General features: G+C 37.0%; 1 protein-coding gene across 1 annotated transcript; it reads right to left on the bottom strand.

Moving 5' to 3' along the window:
* Positions 1-9,071: 9,071 nt before the first annotated feature.
* Positions 9,072-16,008, bottom strand: ntmt2 (N-terminal Xaa-Pro-Lys N-methyltransferase). The gene is made up of 4 exons (XM_053614079.1): positions 15,505-16,008; positions 13,142-13,314; positions 11,459-11,711; positions 9,072-9,624 (listed from the first exon to the last, which is right to left on the bottom strand). Exons 1-4 carry the CDS (start codon positions 15,656-15,658, stop codon positions 9,368-9,370), a joined length of 837 nt encoding a protein of 278 aa, XP_053470054.1. The 5' UTR covers positions 15,659-16,008; the 3' UTR covers positions 9,072-9,367.
* Between the last annotated feature and the right edge of the window lie 813 nt (positions 16,009-16,821).

Raw genomic sequence — 16,821 nt, 5'->3', positions numbered from 1 at the left:
CATAGTGCTGACATTGGTGTAGTTTTACAGTTTAATTTTAATACAAAACGTCAATTTGTGTTTAAAAAAAAAAAACGAAAAAAAAAAACTGCCCTGTTGTGGTTAAGTGTCAATGCAGATTTCAACAGCAGTATATCTCTGGTCTTTTTCACACAATCCAAATTTAGCAAATACTGAAACAATATTATAAATTTAAGGTGGCTGTGGCAAAATTCTTGATTTATTCTCTTCAGGACTTATAAACACTTACCACGTTTGAGTTCAAGGGTGAACCGTAATGCTATAAAGAGTCGGCTTGCCACAGAAATCTGTCTGTAGCTTGTCAGGCGTGGTTGTGCCATCTTAAGCCTACTCGCCTCCATGTAGCCACAGCTCTGACTACCTCCAAAGCAGCCTACCTCCATCACTTCTTTACTAAATGGTGCTGAAACCACCGAGACAGTGGTTTAATCATGAGTTTATGTAGCCGGCTTTCAGCAGTGCCAGTATCTGACACGCCACTAGCAATTTTACATTTAGTTCGCCAAGACTGGTTGGCCTACGAACAGTTATTTTCTTCTCAAGGCAGTAGTATCGGTGCCACGCTCTGATCCAGTTGTAATCATTATTATAGTTATATTTTTCAGCTTGGCTCATAAACTTTGCTCAAAATGGGCTCCCTGGCCTTCGCACCATGTGCCCTTTGCTGCCACTATGGAGCTGTTATTTGTCAAAGAGGCTAATATTTCAGCTTTGTGCACATTTTGTAGTCATGTAAGACTCGTTAATGTCAACTTGAGTACATGAATTAGGTGAAGTAACATTAGTTCCAAGGATTAGACTGCTTAGCTGATGACTACTTATTGTCCTTTTGCTTCTTTATCTTGGTGTCATGCTAACCATGTTTGACAAAATCTCTGAAATCTTATGCATGCGAAAGTAATCCAAAGACTTCACTGGTATACAAAGATGGAGGACAAACAAGTGAGATGCTGCTTCTCACTTCGTCAAAGCTTCAAAAAGCTGAATAAGTATAAAAGCTTAGCAGACTGAAAATGGATCTCTGGAATGATGACAGGGTGAATGCGATGTACAAAAGTCATCATAGAGATGTTTATACATGAAAACACAGCTTAGTACCACAGAAAAGTAGGGATAATACATTTCAGACCAAATTCCAGCTATTTATAAAGAACTAATGCAGTCTAATCAAGGGTGGAAAAAACTTCACTTGAAAAGCCACAGAACAGAAAGTACCTGCTGTATTGGCTCATTTTAGTGGATTTGATGGCACAGCTGAGACAGTCTGAGTGTTTCCTGTTAAATACTTATTATAGTTGATTGTGGTAGGTCTGTGAAACCTATTTTAAAAAAAACAACAAAAAAAAAACACCACTGTCCTTCTTGACTCAATTGCTTTGGAAAACAATATTGAATCACAGGCCTAAATGGCTTTGGCGGAAAAATGATTGAAGTGGGCATAAAGTGCATGTGAGATTCATTTGGGCTCATTATGGTGTCATCTTAAATGCCATGGAATTGAAACCAGCACGAGGAGCACATTCAAGAGCCTGAAAGGGAAGGAAAAGGTGGTTGCACATGGTTTTAGTAGACAACAGAATCAAAATATGAAAAACAGGGGGTTCTGCTTTATTTCTGCCGCTCTCCTCTGAATCTAATTGGATAGCTCTACTGCTAAACCTCACACACTGACATTTCAATGAAGTGTCTTGCGTAGCAAATTTGGCTAAATTTAGGTTGCATGCATGTGCAAATGAATGCTTTGCTTTAAGACCGGCATCATATTAGGCAAGCTATACACGATATGCACAAGCCTACATGTAACACACACAAGCTGTTTTTGGTGGTTGTGTATCAGGTGCTATTATTAGAGCACAGTTAGCTGCAGGCAGATTAAGACACTGAAGTTAGCACGTAGGACTGTTGACTTGGTTTACAGCTTATGCACCCCTGTGGGCACTGGTTATTCCCCACACTATAAAAAAAAGCTGCTCAAATCACAAAGACAGACGTCTGACCACATCAGACTGCGTCAGACATACCCACTGATGGAGCAGCCACGGTTTAACGGCCGTTTAATACTAACCATAACTTTGTTTTCCCCTGTACAGCCCTTCTGACCACAGTGGTAAAGCTCAGCTAGACTGGTAGTTAATTTGCTGCTTAATCTCTGCTTGATTTGTCCAGCTTCAAAGGTCCAGCAAATCATTTCAATGGGATTTATTAAGTGATGACTTTATACCAGTTGGAATATAGCAGAAGAATTTCATGGCCTTTCTATTAAATATCCTGCTCAAATGTTTTTGGAGGAGATGTTTTTCAAGGTCTAAAGGTGTGTGTTTTTCAACACTACTGTTCATTCAGGTCCAAGAACATGCTGAACCTCTGCAGGTCTCCTTTAGCCAACGTGAGCAACCTCAAATGTTCAGAACTCTTATTATAGAAAACATTTGCACTTGGTTGTACTTTCTCTTCTTTGTGCAAGGCCAAATCCCCAGATGATTTGGGTTGAACTTGAATCACATAAAAGAAAACAAACAAAACAAAAAAAAACACAAAACAATTAATCTGCCCATTATACAAATAGTCAGTCATGAAAGAGATAAAGTGGTATCAGTGACAGTATAGAAGCCCTATATTAATTCAGAAGGACTGCTAGAAAGCCATTGCTGAGGTCAGATTACGACCCTCAGCCCGTGTTCTTCAGCTATACGTTTGATTTGTATTCTGGCTCACTTACATGCCACATTGGGGATAATGAGGTAAATCTGATAACAGGGATCATCTAAATGTTATAACATCTCAGTTCTCTAACACACACAATTCATCTGACACCTACACGCTTTAAAATAAAAGTGGTACATGATTTTTCAAAAGTTTGTTACAGGAAATTACAATCCAGCATTATGAATGTGACTATAATTATTTCAGAGATCTCATAGTTATTACTCTGTTTGACAGGACATTTGAATTTAATCCAAACCCCAATAATTCAAAAACAACTTGGCCTATAAATAATGTCAGCTTGGGTCTAATGTGTTCTGTTGTTGGATAGTTTAGGAATAAAAAAAATAATAAAATAAAAAACAAGCCAGAATATTACTGTGCATATATAAATAATTAGTCTAAGTATAATAATTTTTTAATAATTTGTATTTTGTTCATGAAATAATACTGTATTCGGTTTACCTCGGAAGAAGGAAATCGGCGCTCGGAATTATGCCATTTCCAACCTCAATATGGCCGCCTCCATGTTTGTCTTCTATTAACAACAAACTAGCCAACTAACTGTGTTAAGTCAAGTATATTTTCCTCCTCAAAACAGTGAACTGTGCAGTCAGTGTTATAGATATAACAAGTGAATATGTTGATTGATCTAAAATAAATACTTGTATGTACAGTGTAACTCATGTAAAGGTAAGAAGTGCTGCTGTAATTAGTGCCGATGCTGTGAACGGCCATGTTGATCTGAACACAAAGTTGAGAAGACGAGTAGGAATGAGTAGGTATTCCGAAATGAGAAGGTATTTTCTTTGTTTTTTTCTAGTCGAAAGTCAAGAATTATGAATTGTGATCTCTAGTCTTACGCATAAGCATAAATCTGTACTGAGAGGATCAGGGGAATTTATTTTACACTTAAGGTGGTCCCTGGCTCAAAAAAAAATGTGAGAATCTAAATTCCAATCTAAAGAACTGCTTGATGATTGTACCTTCAATAATTATTGATGACACCACAGAAAACTAAAAAATCATGTGGTGAAAAATAAATCAGTTTATTTTGGCAATTGCAAAAAAAACTTAGTGTACAGAATCGTGTAAGGTTCTTTCGGGAACCAAAAACGGCATGTCTAAAAACTTCTTCTAAGGCAATGCTCTAAAATAACTTTCTCAGCCGTCTTTATTTTTAGGACTGTAAATGCATGCTAGTTCAGGTTGTAGAACAGCTGAATCTATACTGCAGTAGAGCTGTTTATAGCTAAAGCATTGCTACATGCTATGACCTGTTGTAACTGCATCCAGTAATGAACATCTCTTTATCTAAATTACTCTTCTCCATAGAACCTGATTCAGGAGAAAGCGATGCTGAAATGAAGTATCTGTTGTGAGAAGAGTTCAGTAAAAAGATTTCAGCTGACAAGGAGCATAAAGATAAATGCTTTCCCTAGGCAGCATGCAGTGTGTGTTTATGACCACAGTAGCCAACTCCAAATCACCAAGACTATTCCTTATGATCATTTATAGTGAAGTGTCCATGACATAATATCCCTAGAAACCTTACCCCTGATTTGTCCCTTGGCAGGAAGGGATTGAGTTCCCCAGGAATAGGACAGCCTCCAGTTATATGAGCTTATTGCCTGAGTTCTACTGCAATACACGAGGAGAAACAGCTGCATCCAATTCAGACTGCATAACATGACGTTTAAAAACCTACTGGATTTCTTAAGTTCAAAGGAGAACTCTCATGTTAGAAGAAATTCTTCTTCTACAACAATTATTGATCGTTTGCAATTGGTACAAAATGCGGCAGCCAGATTACTGACTGGACCTAACAACCGTGAGCACATTACCCCTCAGCTCGCTCCGCTTCACTGGTCGAGTTCCGTGTTGAATTTAAAATGTTGCTTTTTGTTTTTAAAGCTTTGCATGGACTTGCTCCGTAGTATATTTGTGATCTTCTCACCCCATACACTGCTTCAAGACACTTTCGATCATCCAGTCAATTACTACTCTCAGTTCCTCATTCACTTTTTAAGGCTAAAGACGACCGGGCTTTCTCGGTGGCTGCTCCTAGGCTTTGGAATAGTCTTCCTCTCCACATCAGATCTTCCCCTTCCGTTTCTGTGTTTAAATCCTCTTTGAAGACTTATTTGTATTGTTTATGTTTTAATTGAGGGTGTAAAATTTTCATCAGTCTTATCTTTGGTTTTTGTTTACTCTTTCTTTTAATTCTGTTTTATATTTCTTGTACAGCACTTTGGTTTCAACATCTGTTGTTTTAAATATACTTTATAAATCAAGAAACTAAACTGAAATTACTTTTTTTGTGTCAGTTTAGGATTTTGTTATTATCAAAAATGTTTATTGTGCACTGTTTGCTGATTTAGACCCCAGTAATCTGTCGTTAAATGCAGAGTTTCAGTAGATAGAAATTTCACCAAGCACCAATTACCAACTGTGCATTCCATCAGCAAAAATACAGTGCCTCCAAAATGTATTTTGGTGGACAACAATTTTCAAGTCATGCCACAGATTCTCAATTATGTCTGGGCTTTGACTTGGCCATTCCAAAACACAAACCTTCTTCTGTGCTTTGGTTCATTGTGTTGTTGGAACAAATGCAGATATCTGGCTGACTGGAACAGGTTCTCATCAACAGTTTACTTCTATTTGGCTCCATCCATGTTGCCTGATGCCAACAGGCTTTCCAAATCAACCTGCTCAAACGCAACCCCAAATCATGATGTTACCACTGCCGTGCTTGATCATAGGAATAGTGTTACCTGGATGTTGGACTGTATATGCTTTGGCTTTAAACCAAATATCTCAACTTAGTCTCATCAGACCACAAAAATCTTTTTCCAAAAGCTCTCAGGTTTTCTAACATGGCCTTTCTCAAAAGTGGCTTCCTTCTGATCACTCTCCCATAGAGGCCAGATCTGTGAAGAGCTGATGATATTGTTGAAGTCTGCACAGGTTCTTCTGTATCAGCCAGTGAGCTCTGTAACTCCTTGGTAGTGTCTGGGCTGTGCCATATTCTTTATTTTAAAGGCTTTCATAGTTCTCCTAGGAATGTTCAAAGCTTTGTTGATGTTTTAATAACCTTCTCCAGCTTTTTTTCCTCCTAACAACTTCATCTTGAAGCTTCACAGGCAGTTTCTTGGTCTGGTCTGATCTGCCATTTTAACTGTGAGACTTCCCAAAGTCAAGGATATTTATTGTGCAAGCATACAATTGGACGCAGGTGGATTTAAAATTAACACAGGTGTACCCTGTTTAACATGTTTAGTTCGAGTGCTCAAGAAAATGGAATAGCGGTTCTAATTTAGATCGCAAAAAGAAAGGGGGGTGAATAAACTCATCTAAATTACTCAATTAAACAGGGTACACGTGTTCATTTTAAATCCACCTGCGTCCAATTGTATTCTTGCACAATAAATATCTCTGACTTTGGGAAGTCTCACAATTAAAATTGCAGATCAGCTCAGACCAAGGAACTGCCTGTGAAAAACAGTTTTTAGACTTTTTTTTTTAATGATAATTCTGAGGACATCTAAATACTTTATTGAATTTTATTTCTGCAGATATTCTCTTCAAAATCCCATTCTAATATATTTAAATTTTATGTTACAACACAGCAAAAAAAAAAGAAATAATCACTGTTGGGCATAAGTTTACCAAATTTGTTAAGTGGTGTGGCCAATTAATGATAATGTAACCACTTCATAAAATCCATTTCTATCGAGCCATGAAAGATATTTTTATTAACATTAACAGAATTCAAATTTGACCAGGGAACGTGATGGTAGTGTCCCTTTAACATTCATTTCAGGTACAACTTTTGTCTTTAAGATCCAATTTTGTGTATAAATAAATGAAACATTTATACCAAATACACAAAGAACTTACCTTTGAGGGTCTCAAGAAATGGTACAGCTTGATACCTATGTTCTGAGAATGTATTTACAATTTTACCTTGACTATAGAATGGTACGATTTAAGTAGTGTGTACTCAAGTGCTGGAACAACCTGATCTCATGTTCACAGTTCCTAGAAGTTTGAACATGAAATTCTGTTGATTTCACATTATTTAAATTGTACACCGCAAACAGTTACATCTTACCAAGTTAAAGAATCTTGAATATATTGTCAAAGTCCTCTAGTGCTTCCTAACCTGAGATTACAATGAAACTAATGTACACTGTAAAACATGATAGTCCCATTCTTCTTTTTAACTCCAATTGTCATGACAAGTTTTGGATATTGAACTCAAGTTTATAAGTTTTCAAAAATTAAACATAAAGTACTCTATTGTCTTGACTTGTAAAACTTGTAAAATGAAATTTTTGAGTGTAAACGAAAGTTATCTTTAAGCTGAGTTAAAAACTCACGTTATTAAGGCAGCAGGTGAACTTTCATTTCTAAGTTTAACCAAACTGAAATGTCTTAAAGTGGATTATTAAATGTTTTTTTTTTTTTTTTTTACTAATTTCAAGCTCTAAATTTTCTTATTCTATTGGAATATAAATGTGCTTATCTTTTAGAAATAAATGCTTAAGTAGCTAAATTTTCTGCCAATAGTACAAGACAAGAATAAGAAATACTAGATACATGTGACAATATTCAAGATATTTTAAAAAGAATTTTGCAGTGTAAGAAAAGCATCACTAACCCTTCGTCTCATCCTAAGTCCTACCATACATTTCTTTTCAAATGAACTGTCTTGTTGAATTCTGGAAAAGTTGGAAATGCTGGTGCTGTTGGTATAAGATTTGGCTCTTTACCTGGACTCAAGCCCAATTCACTGCTAATATGACTGGATTTATTAATGGTACTCCTCTTAATAGCTGCCAGGCTGCCAGCTAGAAAAGTGAGTTAGATTAGAGCTGATAGTACAGATTGCCAGGCACGCTAACCATTTCTGAATATGTGGCAGCTGTTTGTTCATATATTATCCAGCAGGAACCCAGCTTAAGGCCTGAGGATGTTGTAAGATGAAAAAGATTTTTCTCAGAAAGGCTTGTGTGTGAGAGGTATTAGAAGAGAAACAGCTTCGTTCACGCACAGCGGAACTGAACAGCATCTAGACATCCGACTACATGTCATGCCGTGAAAGCTTTAAAAAAAAAAAAAAAATCTCGACAGACCATCCATTCATGGGAAGGAGGAACCTTTGGAGGTTTTTGACTTGCGCCAAAACATTAGAGGCGACGCCATGATGCTCTTTATGCAGATGAGAACTGACAGGACTGGACAAGCTCCAAAGCAGATATACAAAGGAGCCTCTCTGTGGAGAGCATGAACAATTCCACACGAATCCTCCACATTAAAGAAACCATCTGAGAGTCATTTACCTAAACACTGTGGTCTTTGCTATGGCTTGGGAAACAAAAACAAAATACTTTCAGGTCGTCACTGTGGCCTTTTGGGGTGGATTTTAATTACTTATTAGCTTGAAGAAAAGACAATCTTGGGGTCAAGAGCAATAACTTTGTATTTGTGGTTGTTATTTTCTATCATACTTTATTTTTTAGTCAGAATGTTATGTTGTATGTATGTTGCACAAATAAATGTACAAAATTAACTTGTTGCATTATTTTTGATCTTTATTGTCAAAGACAGACATTCTTCTTCTTCTACTTCTTCTTATAATAATAATAATAATAATAATAATAATAATAATAATAATAATTAGTAGCAGTAGTAGTGGTAGTAGTAGTAAATATTTCTAATGTCAAAATTATACAAAATTATAATTAACTTATATAAATTAATAATTATAATTTACACCCATCTATATCTCAAACATACAGAATTGTGATTTTTTTTTATTATTGCTGTCATTATTTTGATTTACTACGTCCTTATTTTGATTTAGTAATTTATAATCAACAACAAATTAAACCAAACAATTGTAAGCACAGATCAAGTTCGTTTTAGTTAGGTTTTACATTTTTATAATGGACAAATATTCCAGTATGAGCTGTTAATTCATGATCGCAAAGCTTACATGACCACGGACACATTCTGCAGATTTCAGTGACAAAATTCTGAATATTTTAAGAACTTACAGTACGGGGCTGCCATTGTTTTGTGATTTAAACATTTCTGTTGAATGGAGCAAATTTTAAATGATAGATAAAGTGTTATTTACTGTGACAAGTGCTTAGAAATATTGCATCATAAACAGAACCAAAAAAAAAAGGCCAAGACAGCCTTCAATAATTAATGACATCTTCACAAGTTACTCACAAAGGAATGTTAATCGTTTTGTAGTGAAAACGATTAACCCCCACCCCCCACCCCCACCCCCCACCCCCCAACACTTTACTTTACATTACCTTTGTTTTGCACTACTGTGTACATATCACCTCACTGTGGGTATCTTTATTGTTATTTATGTTTTGCTATTATGTGTCTATTACCAATCCTTAAGAGCTGCTAAACGTTGTTTTTAAAACAATGACAATAAAAAATCTGTCTATCTATCTATCTATCTATCTATCTCTCTATCTATCTCTCTATCTATCCCATTTTCTGAAAACTGTGATATTGGTTTGTGTGGTTATTGTACTATGAATTTTTCATTTATAAAGCCCTACCTGTCATGTTTACAGTGCTTTCCGTGAAATACTGAGATAGTGCCAGCTCACTGCATGGCAATCATCCACACGGGCACAATGATGTCAGGGAAGCCCTCCTGCTTCTGCATGTCCAGGATGGTGAGGCCAGCCTTTTGGATAATGCTCTTCATGATGTCCAGATGGCGGATGAGACTGCTGTCAACAGGGTCCAGTCTACAGCCCTGCCGTGCCATGTTATCCTTTATAATGATGACCCCATTGGGCCTAAGGCTCTCCTTTGCTCGCCTCAAGAATTCCAGCAGATCTCTATCTGTCAGGTGACCTGGCCATAGTACATAATGTAAATGAAGAGCTTTACATATTTGGCCTTACATTCCAATTTACATAATTAGAAAATATAATAATCACAGATTATCTTATCAACTTAACAGAGTGTGGAATTCCGCAAGAAAATTGCATTGATCATATGTGAGTGTCATGTTATGACAAGCACCAGTGACCAACTCTGGGCCTCATTTATCAAGCTGGATACAAACGGACTTATTCATAAATCGTTCGTATGAGAGCTTTCACAAGAAATTTGGTCTTCATGAAAATCCTGTAAATTTGGAAAAACGTTCATATCCTAAGTGTAATGCTCCTGAGTGTAATGTAAACCTCAACATGATCGACTTCAAATTATATCATTTGTACAGATTACTCCAGTTTTACATCTGGAAAATAGTGTGGAGTTTAAACTGCTTATTTGTGTTATGTTTAAAGCGTTTAGCAGATGCCCTTATCCTTATCCAGAGCTCTATCAAAAACACATCTAGACTATTTCTAGTTCACCAGGTCAGGGACTAAGAGCACCAGCTAGAATATCTGTTCTTATATTACTGGCATTAGTTCAAGAATATAATGAAAAATAAAGAAAGTGGGCCAACACAAACTCATAAATAAAGACAAATAAATCGAATAATTCAATTATGACAAAAGAAAGGGCGGTGTATAAATGGCGTATAAATGTTTGCGCTGAGCCGTAAACCATAAACAAATGCCTCAGCTGATGGAAGATTTAACGCTTGCTTATTAGTATTAATATTATATACTATTACATATTTTAACTGGCATAGACGTGAGTAAGGAACGCGCAAACATGTGAGTAAGAAGACAGGGTTTTGCGATTTTGCGATTGCAGAAATTAATGCAAAATCATGCGAACGCCGCAATATTCTGAGGAGCCTGCGATTTTTTTTTTTATTACCAACATTACAACGCGCATTCCGCAAAGCCTTCTTCAAGTCATGTGCATCCAACATGAGTACAGCGAAAAGGTCTCATTTACCAACAATCATCACTGCGAAAGGCAAAACAATTGCAAAAATCGCCAATTCAAGTAGTTTTCCGCACAAAACCACAAAAAAAAACTCCGCAAGTTGCATCACAAATTTTGAAAAAGCCACAGCAAAATCAAATGTTTTTGGACACAACGATCACAAAAAAAAACTCTGCAAAATCCTGAGAAGAAAATTAGCATCTTTGAAACATTTGTAAATCTGGCTAAAAAAATTTTGTTTGGTTTGGCTTATGCAAACATTTACTCACAAATTGACTGGAAGATTAATAAATTAAGCCCATTGTGTCTTAACGGAGTAATGTAAACCAACAACATATACCTATGATAAATACATACGCTATTAAAAAGTAACTTGTTTTCATCACCGTTTTGGACAAAGACTTGCCAAGGAAGCTGGTAGAGTTACAACAGATCATTCAGAATTCATTCATTCATTTGCTCATGTCAATTTATGATCACATCTATATATATATATATATATATATATATATATATATATATATATATATATATATATATATATATATATATATGTGTGTGTGTGTGTGTGTGTGTGTGTGTGTGTGTGTGTGTTACATAACTTTTTTGTACTTGTGATAAAAAATGAAGATACATTAATGCAAAGACACTAAATGTTTTTTGGCTGCATATAAAAAATTTTCTTCTTCATACACTGCAGATGTAATTCATGTTAAAGCTGTTTTACGCTGTTTATAATTCAGGATTTATAAATCACTGACACCAAACCTGCATTCATAATTGAGCCATGCAGCGCCACATACAAGTTCACAGGGTAATTAGACATACACTCACTCACAAGCTACCCACTGCATCCAGATGACATCATATCTATCGAGTGGAGGGGTGAAATCCTGCAGGTTGTCCAGGTAATAGGTCTCCACACGGTCAGCGTAGTCACCCAAGTAACACTCATGGGCATGGAGAATGAACTCCTCCATCATGTCCAACATCTCCATGGTTTCAAATACAGGAAACAGAACCCCTTTCGACACCCGGCCAATCCCACAGCCGCAATCAAGGGCTCGCTTGGTATCGGCCTTCCCTGGTCCCTAACATGATTACATAAAATAAATAGGTACACCTCTAATAGTTTCCATAGACATGCTGCCTAGTGTTAGAATAATCTGTATGCCATTTCCCATTAACATGCTAGAAATTGATTTAATGTATCTGTACAGTAGATTGGCGTTCATTAATTAACTTACATAAAATTCTGCTATAAAATCATCCTGATCTGGCTGTTAAAAACAATAAATTAAATCTGTATTGACTTTGATGCATACACTCACTGGACACTTTAATAGGAACACCTGTATCCTGTCAACCAATCATGTTGCAGCAGTGCAATGCATAAAATCATGCAGATTCAGGTCAGTGAATGTTCACAGACATTCAGAAATCAGAATGGATTAAAATGTGACCATAGTCTCAGTGACCAGGTCATTTTTGTTGTTGTTGTTCCAGATGGGCTGTTTTGAGTATTTCAGAAACTGCTAATCTTCTGGGTTTTTGACACATAACAGTCCACAATAGAATTTGGTGGAAAAAACATCCAGTGAACGGTTTTACTGGCAGAAAAACATTTTGTTGATATGAAAAAAAAAACACTCTTTACAACCATGGTGAGCAGAAAAGCATCAGAGTGCAAAACAGAGTTCCACTCCTGTCAGCCAAGAATTGTAATCTGAGGCCCAGGCTCACTGAACCTGTGAAGATTGGACAAACATCACCTGGTCTTTTTCAGGTCTTCAACTGACCAGTTACCACATGACTGGCTGATTGGATAGTTGGATGAATGAGCAGGCATACAAATGGTTTTCTTTAAGTGGCTGGTCAGTGTATATTCAGTATTTAAGCACCTATAATGTTGCTGTTGGTCTCTTGGAAGCCTCTCTGATAAGTTTTTGTCTCTTGTTTTGTTTGGCAGGACATCCTGTTCTTTGTTACCAATGTTTTGTAAAAAAAATGTTGTACCCATCTGCTGATCAAAACCTTTCGACAATGAGATCATGTACATGCTTTGCAAGCTCTTTATGGACCATGGCTTCAGCAGTTGGATGAAATCAAGATGTCAAGAAAATCCTACCAAAGCAACTGATCTTTACTTGGGATTAATCAGGATCACTTCATTGATGACAGGCGTACGATAATTACTACTGAACATGAGTTTGAATGAGATGGTTCATTCTGAGCACAGTCACATGCCCCATTATAAAAGGGTGTGTGCACTTACGCAGCCAGGTTAATGTAAGTTTTAATTCCTAAACCTTAGTTTCATTTTTATGTTACAAAAACCTGCCATTTTTATAGGGGTGTGCAAACTTCTTATATCAAATGTACATATGTACTGTACTTACATGGAGACACACTTGCTGTGTGTGTGTGTGTGTGTGTATATATATATATATATATATATATATATATATATATATATATATATATATATATATATATTCAAGGTAGTGCCATAATGTCATACCACAAAATTCTTAAGGAACTGTCTGGAGCCCTCCAGGTCCACTTCTGAGATCTCCACAAAACCTCCCATCATACCCTCCTCTGATGCTGGTACATCTCTGTAAAAATTCTGGGCCCTGTAGTAGAACTGCTTCTCTCCCATGATGAACTCACAGGTCACGGCATATAGTTTCACTGAAGACGGACAAATGCAAACATAAAATCAGGCCACAATAATATCAAGTCCCTCTGAGCACATTATAACAAGGAGTAATATAACAAGGAGCTAATCTCCACAGTCTATGGACAGACATCAAGCTGTAATACATAAAACAAACCTTTAGTTCAATGATGGTGTTTAAAAGATATGAGGTATCTGTATGTACAGTATATTGCAAAGGATCAAAGGGCCATGTGGAGAAACGTGCATTCTAAGCAGACAGTGCAAAAGTATTTTTAATTGGCAAAAACTGAGCTTCTCGTCATCCCAGCCTGCCCCTCAATAAACCACAACCTCACTGTACAGCTCGGCTCAACCACACTCAAGCCAACCAGAACATCCAGGAACCTTGGGGTAACTTTTGATGACAGCTTGACCTTCACAGACCACATTTCAACAACTGCATGAGCCTGTAGGTTCATTCTGTACAACATCAAGAAAATCAGACCCTATCTCACCAAACAAGCTACACAGCTACTAGTCCAGGCTCTTGTCATCTCAAAACTGGACTACTGCAATGCACTACTCCCGGACCTCCCAGCCAGCTCAAGGTCCCTTTCAAGAACATTCACACTAACTGTTCTTCAGTGGTGGAATGAACTTCCAACCTCAATCCGGACCAAGAATCTGTCACTATCTTCAAAAAACAGCTAAAGACCCACCTCTTCCATGAGCACTTAACTAACCCCTAACCTGTCAACTCCCCAAAAAATAAAGAAATATTTTTTTTTTTTTTTTTAATATTACTCTGGCACTTACACCTCTACTCTGCGCACTTTGCTTCTTTAGAACTCAATTATAAATCTTGTAAGGTAGCACTACTTGTATTGCTCTCCGCTTGATATATCACTTTGCTTGTATTTCCTCATTTGTAAGTCGCTTTGAATAAAAGCGTCTGCTAAATGAATAAATGTAAATGTAAATGTAATTAGCCTCAGTCCAATGACTTGGACATTATACAGTCACTTATAACCACACAACCATTTCCTTCAACACAATGTATTCTTATCATTCTGGAGTTCTTTCTTAACAGGCTTGTATTAAACTGATGAAAACCTGAACAAGTATTAGTAAGGAATAAAACACAACAGTGTGTGCTGTTATAGAAATATAATCAACGATGGGTTAGTGTGATGCTGTTACCACCCTGAAGTTATTTTCCTATAACAGCATGTCCCAAAGTTTTTATTCCTTTTATACTACACTGATTTGCCAACAATCTGCCTCTCTTTTCTCTCTTTTTTGAACTTAATAACACATAAAAAATGCAATGTGTCATGTTACTGAGAGGCCTGCAAAAGCCCTCTGTCCGTCAGACGTCCCTGTGTTGGAAAATTTTAATCTACAGCTTTACATCTGACTGATAGAAAGTGGAGACTCCTTCCAAAAAGTCTTGTCACAGAAAACACAGTTTAAATTTTTATTATGGCATTTGTCAGATGCCCTTATCCAGAGAGACTAATATTAATCTCATTTATACATCTGAGCAGTTGAGGGCCTTGCTCAAGGACCCAACAGCAACAGCTTGTCAGTGCTGGGGTTTGAACTTATGACCTTCCAATCAGTAACCCAACATCTTAACCACAACACATCTTAATCTCAACACCTTCTCACCTGTGCTGTGGTGCAGAGAAATTGAACACTTTATACCACTTGTTCATGGTTGACACATGACAGGAAGAAACTGAATGGATTGATTGTAAGTATCGAAGAAGTATTACCAAATACTATCTACGAAGAACCGAGAACTTTTCCGTCAGAAACTACATGAGCGGATCATGTGGTCAAGGAGATATTTGAGAAGCAGGTCACACAATTGGCACTATGAGTGCAATGTGATACTGAAATGTGAGGAAAGTGTTGTGGAGAACAGAAATAGTAACATGGGGTGAGACCCTGCGGAGAAAAGAGCTTGAGTTACTACTGATATTTTACCTTTTACCGTAGGGAGATGTGCTCACTTTATGTATATCACTTTACATGTACATTTGTTGTTCCCAGTTAGTAAAGATTAAGATGACCAACAGCTTTCAAAAAAGATTTTCAATTTTAAATTTGCATGAAAGGTTTTGGTCACCTTCAACCTTTATTTTGACATTTGGAGACATTGTTAGAGATAACAATTTTTATTACTAAAAGTTTAATCTAAGACACTTGCCACCTACCCAAAGGTATCTGCTCCAGTAAGTAAAGGTAGCTGGCGAAAAACTCTTGCCTGAGCGTACTGTGCAGGTGAAAGGACATGCTGTTTTTGCACATTTTGTCATCCGTCTTCTCCCACCGTTCCCGGAAAGCTTGATGCGTCCTCCTGAAGTCCATGACAGACGTCAAATCAGAGTGCTGGGAACAGTTTGTGAATAGAATCTGCGAGTTAAAAACCACCACTCTCTCACTCTCTCGCTCTCGTTCTCTCTGTTTTCTTCCAGAATGTAAGCTTTGGAAGATGCCTTGCTGTTGCTATTTGTGTCTCTTGAATGTAGCCTGGACGTATCTGATCAGATGGGAGTCCTTTTTCTCCCGAGGGTGCTGAAAAGTGCTGCAGATTAACAGGTCACATGCTTCAGGTCTGGGGTTGAAGTAACAGGCCAAAACGAAAGACAAAACTGGCTGTCAAAGTCACACATGACAGCCATAAGTTCACGGGAGACCTGAGCTTTCAGCTTAGCCAATTTGTGTAGTGGCCATTTTTAGCAAGTCCTACTTGTCTTGTTTGTATACAAAGTGTCAGATGTCAATAACTTGCTGTTACAGAGAGAGTATGAACACAGTGCAATACTTCATCTATGGATCAGCATTTTAAAGTTCTGATTTAGTAAGCCATTTTACACATCTACACTCTTTCAGTGAAATGATTAGAGCATTACAAACACCATTGCAAGCTTAGGCCTACACAGACACTGTAGCATAATTATTTATCATTTTGTCCTGCTGCTTTTCTCCTCTTGTTCACATGCATACCACCATTTGGTGATTAAGATTTCTTCCTAAATACCATTTGAATAACTTGGTGCAACCAAAGAAAGATCTGGAACAGGAATACCCCTGGGAAATGAGATGCCTATGTAGTATGTAGTAACTGTGACAAATTACAGGCATCGCATTTGTTGGGTCTGTTATAGAGAAACCAGAATTAAGCTCACCAATAATTTTAGGCTTAAAGAAGATGTAATATCAGCTGGGAAACCTTGAACCATGACTGGAATGTAGTTCATGTATTAATGTGAATGAATAAATGATCTTTTATGGGCTCTATCCAACCATGACTTCATAGAACTCACTTTGGGCACAGGGGAATTGTCATGGAACAGGTTTGGGCATCTTAGTTCCAGTAAAATTGTAACGCTACAGCATACAAAGACACAACATATGGGTGTGATGGTCAGGTGTCCACATACTTTTGGCCATATAGTGTATATAAATTTTTCATGTTTTTAAAATGTTCACAGTCACATCAATAGACTGATGCTTTTTTGTTGTTGATG

Source organism: Ictalurus furcatus, chromosome 25, assembly GCF_023375685.1.
Source record: "Ictalurus furcatus strain D&B chromosome 25, Billie_1.0, whole genome shotgun sequence".
NCBI classification, from domain to species: Eukaryota; Metazoa; Chordata; class Actinopteri; order Siluriformes; family Ictaluridae; genus Ictalurus; species Ictalurus furcatus.
Note: the sequence above shows the minus strand (reverse complement) of the source record. Positions and strands in the feature narration are given on the sequence as shown.

Bases quoted from the DNA above. Each gene is read 5' to 3' on its own strand.
- ntmt2 (XM_053614079.1), bottom strand. From the start codon at position 15,658: ATGGACTTCAGGAGGACGCATCAAGCTTTCCGGGAACGGTGGGAGAAG. The intron at 13,315-15,504 runs GTAGGTGGCAAG...GTCCGTCTTCAG, and splicing joins ACTGGAGCAGATACCTTTGG to TGAAACTATATGCCGTGACC. The intron at 11,712-13,141 runs GTATGACATTAT...TAATCATGTTAG, and splicing joins AGTTCCTTAAGAATTTTGTG to GGACCAGGGAAGGCCGATAC.